General features: G+C 38.7%; 1 protein-coding gene across 6 annotated transcripts in view; it reads left to right on the top strand.

Moving 5' to 3' along the window:
* Positions 1-13867, top strand: part of Nbas (NBAS subunit of NRZ tethering complex) — a 275296-nt gene that overhangs the window by 148234 nt on the left and 113195 nt on the right. For all 6 annotated transcript variants that reach the window (XM_005079052.4, XM_013119856.3, XM_013119857.3 and 3 more), the window contains exons 34-36: positions 19-176; positions 904-990; positions 11262-11429. In XM_005079052.4, coding sequence (XP_005079109.1) covers positions 19-176; positions 904-990; positions 11262-11429 — 413 coding nt within the window. The remainder of the gene's footprint in view (positions 1-18; positions 177-903; positions 991-11261; positions 11430-13867) is intronic.

Genomic DNA, 13867 nt, shown 5'->3' with positions numbered 1-13867 from the left:
TCTTTGCTGACTTTTCAGGATATCCAAAAAGTTGGGCTGTTTGTAGTCAGTTGGGCCAATCAGACGGTTACCGGGACCTGGCCACTCGTCAGGAGCTTATGGCTTTCGCTTTGACACATTGCCCTCCCAGCAACATTGAACCTCTTTTGGCAGCTAGCAGCTCTCTTCAGACAGAGGTAAGAGATCACAAACACAATAAATCCTGACGTGTGTGTGTGTGAAGTTCAATATGATGAGTGTATACATCTGAGACACTGGGTCAATTCTTTTTGTTTTTTGTTTTTTTGTTTTTGTAGTATATGAATGTTCTAGAAGAATCATGTTGTCAACCAAAGAGGAATTTGAAAGCCTGTTGATATTAAAGTGTTGTTGACTTGGTTATAGTAAGGAAGGGTGTAAGAAATTTTTGTAAAACTGAAGTGAAGAAATAAATGATTGAAAAGTGAAGGGAATATAAAATGAAGTAGATGGGAAATGATCATGTGAACCATATCTGAAACCATGTTAGTTAAAACAAGTGTTATCATGTATTCCTCCTGGTGCCCTTGAGAAATCATGAATGTGAACTGGCCTTGGGGAGATGCTAAATTCCCTACATGTATGTTAACTGAGCGGGAGAGCCTGCTGGATGAGTAACAGAGCTGGCAGAGGGATGGTACTGTGAACCTTACATTTAATACCAAGGACATCCATTCTCAGGGATGATTCCCACTCCTGATAATGTCTGCAACTCTCTTGTGAAACTCCTGACTTGTTTTGTTTGCTTGAGCAACAGTTTATTGCCTCAAACTTCAGTATTAAATAGCTTCCCTCCTTAGAGGAAGAACCCAATACTTCTTAAATTTCAAGTTTACAATATGAAAAGAAGTAAATTAAAACAAAACACAACCTTTCTTGTTTCAGATTCTTTATCAGAGAGTGAATTTCCAGATCCATCCTGAAGGAGAAAATATCAGTGTCTCACCTTTAATTGGTAAAGTTCTACAAGAGGTATGTTAGAAATATGGAAGGAATGAGTTTGAAAGATACTGAGGATGGAATGAAATGGGATCAATTACCCAATGCCATGAATGGGGAGCTGTGTGTGTGTGTGTGTGTGCGTGTGTGTGTGTGTGTGTGTGTGAAGTTACTTAAAAGTTTCCTGATCACAACATAGTAAATAAAGCTACCAAAATCCCCCATGCAGATGAAGAAATAGCATGTGACCAATTTTACACAGTTCTCCCAGTTCAGCTTCTGTCCCACTGCCTGCTCTCAGAGATCCTCATAGTCCTGACGAGTCCTAGACACTCATCCTCGTACAGATTGTAATCATCTAGCTTGCCGTTCCTAGAAGCTCTGTGTTTTCTCTAGAGTCGAAGCAGCTCTAATAGGAGCCCGTGGTCTCTAGCCTTGGGTGTAGTGGGAGTCATCTCGCAGGTCTACTTGAAGACTTGACTGTGTTGACTAATGAAGACTTGGCTCTGTTCATTCTCCACCATCTACCAATCTGACTTGTCTAGGCACATCTATGCTGATGGTCACATCTACTCTGATGGCCTCTGCAGTTCTATCTATTGGTAGTGGTTTTCAAACTGTGAGTCATGGTACACCCGTCTCCTTTCTCTGAGAAGCGTGTTTCACACCTCTCTGTTCTTCTTACCCTTCTCGTTTGTGTTCTGAATTTGAGCCCTTTCTTCTGAATTATTTTCTTTCTAATACTTTACTGGACAACTTCCCTAGTGTTTCCTAAGTATTCTCACATTTTTTGTTTTTGTTTTTTTTTTGTTTTTGTCACTTTGTAGTAGAGGTGGTATCGTGTTTGGTCAATGAAGATAATGTTACTTACCTTTACACCTCCTTCATGGTGTGCTTGTCAGTGGATCCCTAATGTTTGCTAGAGCTCCGTTGGCGATATCCTCTCATTGATAACTACTTCATGACTAACAGAAATGAGGAGATAAATTAAGAATGTAAAGTCTACTGGATTTCCAGCCTCATTCCTCTCCATGACCTTCAGGTCTTGGAATGGTTTGGTCAGTATGAGAGGGTTATTGTTTTTCTGTTTACTATAGAATAAGACCATCTTTCTGCTGAGCTCAGCTCCATGGACTTGTTTTGAATCTCCATCCTCCTTTAAAACAGTCTGTGTGAAGCCTTTTGTGACTTTTGGTTTCTTGGCTTCTGGTATTACAATGAATTACAAAGTATTTGCCTTGTTCAGGATGACTTCTTAGGATTAAGCCATGCTGTGTTGCCACAAGTATGTACATACTTAGACTCTTGTCAGCAGTAAAGCCAGCCACAGCAGTCCTTCTTGTCCACTTAGACAGGAGAGGCATCCTTCCAAAGTGATTATTTTTTCTTAAAAGCTTTCCTGTCTTCCTCTTTCCTCTTTTAGCCACTTGTAATAGATCTAGATTTCATGAAGTGCTAATCCAAACCCTCAATAGCTTTGATGAATGAAGTACATTTCAGAATATTATAGCTACTATTATCAGTGTATAATGTAGTATTTAGCTATAAGCTGCCATGCATTATACATTAACAGTAGAGGTAATAACCATATTAAATTATAACGCATAAATGAAGGCAGATTTCATATATAACCAGCGCCATACTTAAAACTCCCATTACTTCATTTTGAAAATTATTTCTATTATATATTCAGAAAAAATAACGATAGTGTTACACAGTAGCATCCATATGAATAGAGTGGATACTGTACGTGTTAGATGCTGAATTTGTTCCTGGGTGCAAAAATTGTTTATAATAGAACAAAATGCAAACTGTGAATAATTGCAAGATTATAGATTTCCAGTTCTTGTTAATGTTGGTTATTAGGCCTTTTAGATTGAACAGTCTTATACCATTTTGAATACATTAACATTTTGCTTAGGTAGTATCACTTAGCTGGTGGGATTTTCTTCAGATAAATCTAATTAAAGAGAAATGGGTTATATACAGGGTTACAATTAAAAAATTGTTTCACTGTGGAAAAATTGCTTATGAACATTTGATGCTGTAATTTATATGGTTCAGCTATTTAATGTTTAGAGAATAAGCATGTTCTTATCATACTGCTACTTTCAGCTTATAGAAGGTCTGTTTAGAAATACTTAAAGCAAGCTTAGTTTAGTGGCTGTTAGCTTCAATATCAAGGCATTTAGAGAATAAGCATGTTCTTATCATACTGCTACTTTCAGCTTATAGAAGGTCTGTTTAGAAATACTTAAAGCAAGCTTAGTTTAGTGGCTGTTAGCTTCAATATCAAGGCAAGTACTATCTTTTTCCTTTGGTTGAGGGATGGGCTGTTGGATGGTTTCTACTTCTTAGCTACTATGAATGAAGCTTCTTCAAGTGTTTGTATGGAAGTGTTTTTATTTCTCACAAGATGCCCTGGAATAGAAGTGCTATGTGTTGTGTTCTTCATATCTCAATATGCTGCTCATCTGCTACCCAGAGTATCTCAGCTTGTCATAGTTGTGATAAAATAACTGATTAAAAACAACTGAAAAGAAGAATAGCACTGACATATGTTCTCAGAAGCTTCAGGCTTTGGGCACTTGGTTTTGTTGCTTCTTGGATGATGCCTGTGAGGTAGCTAGCACATACTGGAGGGATTTGTGGTGGGGGAAAGTGGCTCATGGGGCACAGAGAAGCTAGGGACAAACCAAGGAAGAGGCCTAGATGAGGCTTCAGCCACCAGTAACGCGCCCTTCATGATCTGCTTCCTCTTATGAGGTCTCATCTCTGTGTGTTCCCACCAGCTCCAGTTGTGCCATCAAATTGTGAGTGTGTCATTGGATCAGTCCATGGGGGAAGGCAAAGCCCTGTGGTCTAGTTGTGTCTCAGGATCCCTCATCGTTACAATACAAGACCAAACCTTTCTTAATTTTATTTTTCGAGATTATCATATGATTACATGATTTCCCCCTTCATTTTTTTCATTTATCCATCCTGTTCTCTTTCAAATTCATAGCCTCTTTTTTCATCAATTAAGTGTTGTTATATGCATATATGCATATATTCATATGTATTCCTAAATACAACCTGGTCAGTTGGTATAATATTAGTTGATGTGTGGTTTTGGGGCTGAGGATTTGGTATTGGATAACCAGTTGGTGTGCCTTTCCCTGGGAAGACTATTTTTTCCACTCTCAACATTCATATGTATAGGGTGAAGGCCTTGTGGTCTTTTCTGTGTCACTTTAGCATGTCTGTTGGTGTTGTCCTTCTTTGGCTCATTTTTAGGCAGTCATGTTGGTGAGACTTAATGTTTGCTGCTCCTGACATCACTAGCAGACATAATCTTAGTGAACTCTTTGAGTTTTTGAAGCTTGTAGTCTTTTTGCCCCGTCTTCGTCATTGTTCCTTGAGCCTTAGGTGTGGGAATTTTGTGAAGATGTATCCATTGGGACTGGACTTTAGACTGCATTTGGATTACTTGTGGTTTTTACATAATGATTTCTGTCTGTTGCAAAGGAGCAGTTCCCTTGATGGAAGATTATGACTACACTTAACTGACAGTAGTAGGACAAGTATTAATTAGAATGTACTTTACGATTACACTGATTTAGTAACGTGGTAGTTGTAGGTTCTCCTCCAAGATCCATGACTTTACTACCTCTGGGCAATTGGCTAGATTTCTAGTACCAGGTATGGATTTCCCCTGATTAAGTGCATCTTAAGGTCAAGTAGAAAGCTGTTGAGTACTACTGAGTTATGTTTGCCACTGCTGTATCCTTTGGGTTGAGCCATGCTGCTCGTTGTTGCAGTTCATTGGTGTCATAACTAGGTAGGACTGTTGGAAGCTTGCATGATACCTACTATGAAAACCAGTTATCAGGGAGGATGCATTCTGGTCAGTTCCAGCACAGGGGCCTCTGGTCCTGTGCTAAGACCAAAACCTTAATACCTAACCCTTTGATGTGCCAATTAATGTGCAAGCCATACCAACATTTTAATATTCTCACAAGAAATGCGTGAAAGTATCTGTTTCTCCACTGGACTTTTATTTTATATGTATGCTATTATGCATTTGATATATTGAGCCCATAATTGTATCCTATGCAGTTATTAGCTTTGACCACATTTTCATATGCTAATTGCCATGTTGAAAGGGCTATCAGCGTATTTTGCTCATTTTATTTTCCAAATTTGTTTCTTGTCTTGTGACTAAGCTGGAAATAAAATTTCAATTACTATTCTGGATTCTAGATACAAGTATTTTTTCTAGATTCATCTCAGATTTGTGATTTTTAAATATTTTTCAGTTCATGTGTGACAGGAATTTTCATTTTCTTACTGATTTCTTTTAAAGTACAGATGTTTTTAATGTTGTCCAAGGTCTGTTTATAGCATTTTCTTTATTGGTTATGCTTTTGGTGTATCTAAGAAATCTGAGCTTGACTCAGTGTTGTGAAGATTTCCTCATGCTATTTCTAAGAGTTTCTCCTTCTTAAACTTATTGGTTAATGTATCATTAGAAATCAGTTTACTGCTAAGTATAGATGTGTGAGAGTATCTATATGCAATTGAATAAATCTATAAAATAACTTATATCACATTCAAAGATTAACTGGGAATTATATTTGGTTAGTTGTCTTTTATATCATGTAATCACTTGTTCTCTGTTAATAGATTTCTGGGAAATTTTATTTCTTACAAGTAAGAAAATGAGATATGAACCATTTATGATAAAATAATAGCATCTGTTAACATTTAATAAGCGTTACATGGATGCATCTTGGATCTTAAGTATTTTGCTTATTTTAGTAAGTTATTTAAGTAACAGTCTGTAATCAGATGGGTTAAAGTTCTTTTCCCTCCTTCTTTCTATCTCCATATCCCATGAATCTCACGGCTCAGACAGAAACATTTTAAGCTGTACATGGTACTCCATGTTGTTTTGTTTCACACAGCGTCTCTGAATAACCCTGGATGTCCTAGACCTTCAGACCCACTACCATTAATATTCCACATTCTGGATTTGCCTGTAATTGCTCCCCAATACACATCCTGTCCCTCCACATTGCTCATGAATGTGTACAGAGGTTATATGTGGCTCTCTTGGCTCATGGGATTTTTTTGTTACTGAAACCATATTATACATGCTCACACATTGCTAGTATTTCTTTGTAGGTTACATGTTCTTGTATTGTTTTATTGGGAGACAGTGTTTCACTAGACAGTCTATGCTGACCTCTGAGCATGGTCAGCAGTAATGAGGGTTGCAGTCTTAAGACTCCAAACTCGGAGGAAACATGCTGCGGTCATGACTTGAAGGAAAGTGTTAAGGATATTTTGGAGAAGGGTCACTAGCTAAGTCCTGCTTGTGTTGTTTATGTTCCTTAAGGAACCCACACATACTATGAGTGCAGTATATAGACAGGCCACTCCGTAAATCATCATAGCAGCAGACTGAGCCACGTTTGATGTGGAAAGTTATCCTGTCTTAGGAGTCATTTCCGTAATAGTGTTTTTTTGTTGTATGCTTTGAAAGATGCGATTACTTTGAACTGTGGAGCATGCTTAATATTTATGAAATTTCTTGCTAAAGTTTATGCTGGCAATTGTTGATCTGGTTTTGGGGTCTAAACTGTTTCTGCTATTACATGGTCTAAGTGAATTAGCAGTGTGCCACTATAAATATGACAAGTGTCATTTCAGGAATAAATTTTTTAACCCCCTCTTTTCTATTCCTGGTATATGAAGCTGAAAGAAAATGTTTTTTTTTTCTTATTAACGACTCTGGTTGCACTTAGATTGTTGTAGACCACCTCCTCTGGTATATTTTGCCCAACCTCTTCTTCATGATGCTGAAAGAGAATGTTTTTCCTCATTAACAGTGTGGTCACACTCTGAGCTTGGTGAACTGTGTCTGGCTTACATGCTAACCTCTGGTCCAGCAGGCTTTTAATTTCATTTTTTGTTGCATTAATTTCGTGCCTGCACACACATGTGCCATGATGAACACATGGGCGTCAGAGGAACTTGTGGGACTCCAGTCTCTGCTTTTATCACATGGGTTCCCAGGGTTGGGCCCAGGTCATCAGGCCAGGTGACAATTGCCATTGCCATCTTGCCAGCCTCACTTTCTCATTGTGAGTATTTCCTAGAGGACACATTTACAGGAAGTCCTTTGCCACATACATTTCGGAGCACATCCATTTCAGTTATCTTTGGAAAGAGTCTTTTTCATTTTGTATAATTTAAATTCTTATTTTGAATTAGCCCATCCATCCATAGGAACGGAAACAAAAATTAGGTTCATTTTATGAAACAAAATAATGGTTTTATGACTTTCATATTTTTATGTCTTTCACTTCCTTTTATTTACCTCTATGGAAGTCGCATTCTACACCAAGTACTATATTTTTTAGCATGTTTATAGTTTTAGTTCTATACTCTGATTAGTTGATGACATTCAAATCATCTGACACACCCTCTCAATTAAGAAGATTCTCAAGATGAACAGGAATTTAAAATGTGATGTGAAATTCTATTTGAGTAATGTTTATTCTAGACACAACTTTAAAATGTATCTTGAACATTTACATGGTGCAGTAAATCCAGACTTCATATGATTACCTGTGGCTGTAACTGGGGAGATTCTCACCTATCTTGTGTCCTTACTCTTGAACAGCCTCCTCTGCAGTAAATGAAAAATCATACTGATGAATTCTGGAAATACATTAAGTGTATAATGGTACGAGTAGATAGGAGGGCAGTAATTTTATTAATGCCACAGAAAGCAAAAAGCATCTTACATGTTAAGATAAACTGAAACATCTTTGTGAACCTTAGAGTTGGCAAAGACTTTTCAGTTAGATCTGACAGTAGTAATCCTAAAGCAAGTATATAAAACAAATTAACTTTTATTCTAAGAAAATGGAATGATAATTCACAGGTTATTAGAAATATTGTTTGCATATTCACTAAGGCTTATGAACCCAAAATATGTACAACTGAGTAAGCTAGCTCTGTGCAGTAGGCTGGCTATGAACTTACTGTGTAGCTTAGAGTAGCTTTGAACTCTCCTACTTCTGCCTCCCAAGTGTTGATATTACTGGTGTGTCCTAGTCATGCTGCCAGTAAAACAACTAACTACTGGTGTGTTTGTTCTCTTGGTGTTTACACAATGTTTATAATTGAAGTTTATACTTTGTAAAGTCCTGGCTCAGAGCAAGGGTTCAGGAATAAGCCTTCATTCACTATTATGGTCAGCTAGTTTTGGGTTTCTGCCTAGTCTTCTCCAAAGGGTTGGCTCATCAGGCGGCTGTGTCCCTTGCACACAGACGTTTAATGATGATGATGATGCCCTAGGTAACTGGTGATGTCTGCATTCCCCCTAATTCTACTCCAGCCCTTTGTAGTTAAGAACATGCACATCGTTCTTCATTTCCCCCCTTTCTTGTATTTAAAATCAACATGGGGTGCTAGGGAGTTGACTGAGTAGTTGCAAGTACAGGCTGCCCTTGTGGAGAACCAGAGTTCAGTCCCAGCACTGTCTGACAGCTCACACCTGCAACTCCATCTCCAAAGCGGCCAGTCCCCTTCTCTGGCTTCCACAGGTACTTGCACTCTGTGCATATACTCCTCCACAGACACAAGTATACCACAGACACATAATTTAAAAGAGGAAAACAAGACAGAGACCAGCAGTCCGTTTTCCTTTCTGTTACTTCTCAGTTTGAAGCAGCCATGTGCTGTGCGTGTGTGCTGCAGCCCTGCAGCCCTGTAGACCGGTGGCGGTGGTGTTGGAGGTCAGAGGCAGCTCTGGCTGTGTTTATTTCTAGTCATTTCCCCGACACTGTGCTCTGACAGTGGTGATGGTAGTTTCCCATGTGTGCCCTGCAGTCTGGATGACTTGGAAATGGCTTTTTAGCCTAGCTTTAGCTCTTTATTGAGACTGTGGTCTCCAATGCTGAATGAAGACAGTATTTCTTATCTCCCAGCTATCATGTTTCAGGTTGGTGTTGTTATTATTATTTTTTTAATGAGTCAGGTTCAGTGATAGATCCCAGAACATGTTTTCACCATTGTGAGTGGAGGTGACTTTTTTTAAAGACTTAGAAAGTTGCTTATGTTGTTGCTAATAGTTACCTCTTGTTACAGGACAGTATTTCAGAGCTTCCTTTGTGGGAGCTTTATTTTCTGGGGAGACATAGTCTACCCATGGAGCTGAAAGATGAGTTTCTGTGCTATGCCGACTCCACCAAGATGGAAGTGGCAGGTTGGAAGTTCATCATTGTTTTAACCTCTGCTCTTACTGTGGCAACAGGGCTCACTGATACAGTTTTATAGGCATGCATATACAATTTATGTTACTCCTGTGTCTGTATATTTCTTGCCAATAGAAGAATCACAGACATGGCAAAACATCAGCCTCTACAATAGCTTTGTCTCCCAGATTTCATGCAGTATGTGTGTGAAATGTGAAGAAAGTGGGTCATGTATGCAACACCAGTTACAAGTGAGTCTAAGAAGTGTATTCTTTAGCTTTAAACTGGCAACACCAGGAAAGTTTGCAGAGATCCAAATACAGTTGAATCAGTCAAGCCGGTATCTGCCCAAACTAGAGCCTAGAGAAATGCTGTACTTACTGTTTCCTAAACCTCAGTTATATTTTGTGTGGTTATCTTATAATGTACCAGCAATATAGTGTGGCTTGTTCTTTACTAGCGTAGCATCTGTTTTCATAGTTAACCTTTAATCTGTAATATTACATTGAGTTCATAGGTATATATTTTCTATTGTAAAAAATGTAGTGAAACATGCACAGTGCATTTTAGAAGAAACAGCCTGGGCGGTGGGGATTAGGCAAATTCTGTGCTTTGGTTAATGTTACTTAAAGGGTTCTTTTTAGTTTCTCTCTAGAAATAATAAAATTCACATTCAAGTGTCCTAACACATTCTGTCCCTTTGCTATCATCACAAACCTACAGCTTTGAGAATACAGTTAATTATTTTATGGTTCCCATGAGATAGGAATTTTGTAGACTCTGGTGGAGAATCTATTTCTATTCTTCTTCATGTGGTTGGCAAATGTCATTCCTTGTGCTAGTGGACTGAGGGCCACATTCCCTTTTTGGTTATCGCCCTACAGTTGTGCTCAAGTTTCTGGAATATACTATCGTTCTTTGGATCACAGCTCTCATGCTCCTTTTTGTAGGGCAACACTGTGGGTTGAGTCGCTTTATATTTCAAATCTTTCACATTCCCTACATCCACCCCCGGCTTCTCCCTTACAAGCTCTTTGACCCTAGTTATGGCAGGTTTTCTGCTTTGTGGGCTCAAGTACTAGTTTGGTTTAATCTTTCTGCTCCCACGGTATTGTCCATAATCATCTGCAAAGTTTCCTTGCCATGTAATACCTACATAGGTTCCAGGGTAAGAACCGGGATGACCCAGCCTCAGTTCTGCTTACAAAGCAACTGTCAAGTAGATCTAGAGCATACCCTTGTCTGAGTGCTCCCTATGAGAGGATGCCCTGGGAACTTTTGGGTGAATTTATGAGGCATTATTTTATTACTTTGATGAACGAAATGACATAGAATTAAATGACAAAACTAGACTGTCTGCTATTAGTACCAAGAAGGCCAAGACAGTTATTGGAATCAGAGCATTATGACTTAGTTTTTAACTCTTACTGGGATATGTAAGTAGACATTAACGTAAAAGTTTACTTTTATAGAATAATTTTGAATAAGAGCAGGTACAGTCTTTGCTATTTTTGCTTAAAAGACTGTTAATGTGTATGAGTTTTCTACTTGTTTGGGTTTTTAAAGGGATAGGTACCATTTCTGTTGAATGCTTCAAAATTGAAAGGACGTGACATCTTTTAAATAATATTAATAATCTACTTGTTTGGAGGAAAGACAGTTTCCTTCATATTAGAAGACAGATTATTGGAGTCTTCTACTTTTTTCAAGGTCATAGAGGCATTGATTACTTAAATGATTTGCTTTGTAATTTAAAAACCACTTAAAATGTGTGGCTGTTAGATTGGTGAAAATAAAGCTCATCACCTCTCTGCAGGTCTTCAAAAGTGAATGTTAACTTAATGCACCAATTTCTGTTCCTTCTGTTTTCTTTTGTAAACAGCTGAGTGGGGAACGATGCAAATAGCATTTCTTTCACATTTGTTTCGTTACTGACAAATATGGACTTGAAGTTTGTTTATCTTGGTGTTTAATGAGTCTGGTTGTTGTCAGCAGTCTCTGTTCTCCCTCGTATACATGACCATTTTACACTTGCCTTTTCTCTTCTCAATGCAGGATGATGTCAGTGCTTCAGGAAGTGGCTCAGCTGACCTGTTACATTGGACCACTGCAACCACCATGAAAGTGTTGTCCAATACCACTACGACTACCAAGGCTATGCTGCAGGCTGTCAGTGACGGGCAGTGGTGGAAGAAGTCTTTAGCATACCTGCGACCCCTCCAGGTAAGCAAGGCATCTTTATGAAAATTCCTTTCATTATTTGCAGCAGTTCATCAGTGCTGCTGTTCAGTTGTCACAATAAATGTGTGATTGTCAAAATATCTTAAGAAGTCTGGTCCTCCCATCAAGTAAGGAACGAGCAGTCCATTTCATAGAATGTAATTCTCTTCCATACATTCCTTGCAAAGGAACTGAGAATCTGTTTTATATGTCATGATTAAAATCCAGGGAGATGAAAGAAGAGCATGATTTTGAGTTCTCCATCGTTTTTCTTGTCGAGGACAGGTGGCATCTTCTTGGAGACAGCGTTATAGACTCCTGCTTCTGCCCTGCAGTTACAAATAAGGCTAGCAGTAGACCAATTGAGGCTGCTTGGGTGATGTCTTTAGTCTCTTTCCCTTGCTGCCTTCTCTGTCTTGCCACACTGGAGTTCTTTGTACTGTGCCAGAAAGTAAAGGATGAAGATATGTGGGTGCAGCACCCGTGTATCCCAAATACTCATGGAATTGTCACTCTTCATTCACTAATTCCTCATCTATCTACTTATCCATCCTTTTAACATATACCTAGTAGTCATTTTCTTTGACTCACATATAGTTATAAATACCAGGAACAGAATGAGGGAAGACTTCAGCGTAATTTTGTTCTCTACAGTGGTGGAGAACATGAAATATTTACATAGTAGTGAAATGGTACTTTGATGTAAAGATGAAAATAGAAAGCGCTCTTCCAAAAAAAAAAATCAGTGTGAGACAATTTTGTCCTCTATTGACATTCTTAATATAGCATTCCATACCTTAGCCAAATTCATAAGGCAAGAGAAAGAAATAAAAGGGATGCAAACAAGAAAGGAAAGAGACAAATTGATCTTTGTAACCAGACATTTCCTGTCCTGACCACTTGGTTCCAAATAACTGCTCTGAGGCTTATATTAACTGTAAATGCTTGGCCAGTAGCTCAGGCTTATTATTAACTAGCTGTTTCTTACATTTTAAGTTAACCCATATTCCTTAGTTAAGCTCTGCTATATAGTGGTACATTTATTAGCATGACATGTTCATCTCCTGTTTTCTCTGCCTCTGGTTGGCATCTCCTGCCTCTATCCTTCTCCTTCTCATCATCCTTAGTTTGAATGCCCTTCTTACTTCCAACTTGGCCAATCATCATCTTATTAACTCAGTTGGAGTGACAAATCTTTACAGTGTATCAGAGGATTACTTCACTGCAGTCCTTGTTTTCAGGTGGATGATTCTACAGTTCAAAGTTCCCAAAGAATTGACTAAAAGACTTCAAGGTTTTGTAAGGACTCTCAGCAAAGTATCAGGAGACACAATCAGGATTGAGGAATCATTACCTGTTCTGTACAGATATTCTATGATCAGCTCCCTGACAGAACTCTGGAAGACAGTCTTATTCACAGGACTACCCAAAACAAACCAACACAAGTGTAAACTGAAAGATGTCTCCAATGAAAACTACAAAGAATTGATGAAGGAAACAGAATAAAAAGATGGAAAGTTACTTCTGAAGAAAACCAGTGAGAATGAATAAAAAATAATTTGTACCAATGACTTTATTGAGAGAGTAACATTTTGAGTTACAGGGAAGCTAGATTTTTCAGAAAATAATCATGTCAGACAGAAATGTGGTTGAGCCACATAGGGCAGGTCCAAAGCCCTGGTGTGTGGGAAGCATGGTTACATTTTTGTAGGATATACAGGAGCTGAGAGTGGCTTTTAGCAGAGAGGTCAGCATTGAAAGCCTCATGCCGACTGTGATGTGACTGTGGACTTTGTCTGCATGAGATGGAAAGTGCTGGAGTCTGTATCGTGTGACTCTCTCTGTGCCGCACCTTTTCTTAATGAGCTCATGTAACTGCTGGGTGCAAAGACAGTGCTCATGGTTGGCGGCAAAGCTGGCTCCTGAGTGAGCCGCTCCAGGTGGGGGATGCCAGTCATTTAAAACAAGTAATTATGAGGGAAGTGAAGTGGCTGTTGGGGAAGTGTTTTAAGTGGTCCCTGATGGTTTCTGCGGGGATTATCCAGGAAAGAGGGACTGTCAGGACAGAGGTGTGCACAGTTGGTAAAGGTGGTTCCCCATACTGAGATGCTAGGCTTGCCTTTGGAATAGACCCTCTGTGTCACACTGGATTATGATTGTCATAGTTTGGTTTCTTCCACCTAGTGGATTTTCTTTTTTACTTTTTTTTGAAGGCTTATGTGTTAAATATGTTCAACACTGTTATTAATGTATCATTTTTATTTTTATTTAATGTATCATTTTTATAAACATTAGCAGCTTCATTGTTTTCTGGGCTGTGCCTGCCAGGAAGTCTGCCATAATCTTTGTTAGAATATCGTTTGCTTTACTTTCTACATGAGGAGTTTTCAGATCTATTTGAGGAGAGCCAAGAGGTGTAGTGAATGCAGTAGGGCAGTAGG

This window comes from Mesocricetus auratus, unplaced genomic scaffold, assembly GCF_017639785.1.
Source record: "Mesocricetus auratus isolate SY011 unplaced genomic scaffold, BCM_Maur_2.0 Super-Scaffold_100024, whole genome shotgun sequence".
Lineage (NCBI taxonomy): Eukaryota > Metazoa > Chordata > Mammalia > Rodentia > Cricetidae > Mesocricetus > Mesocricetus auratus.
Note: the sequence above shows the minus strand (reverse complement) of the source record. Positions and strands in the feature narration are given on the sequence as shown.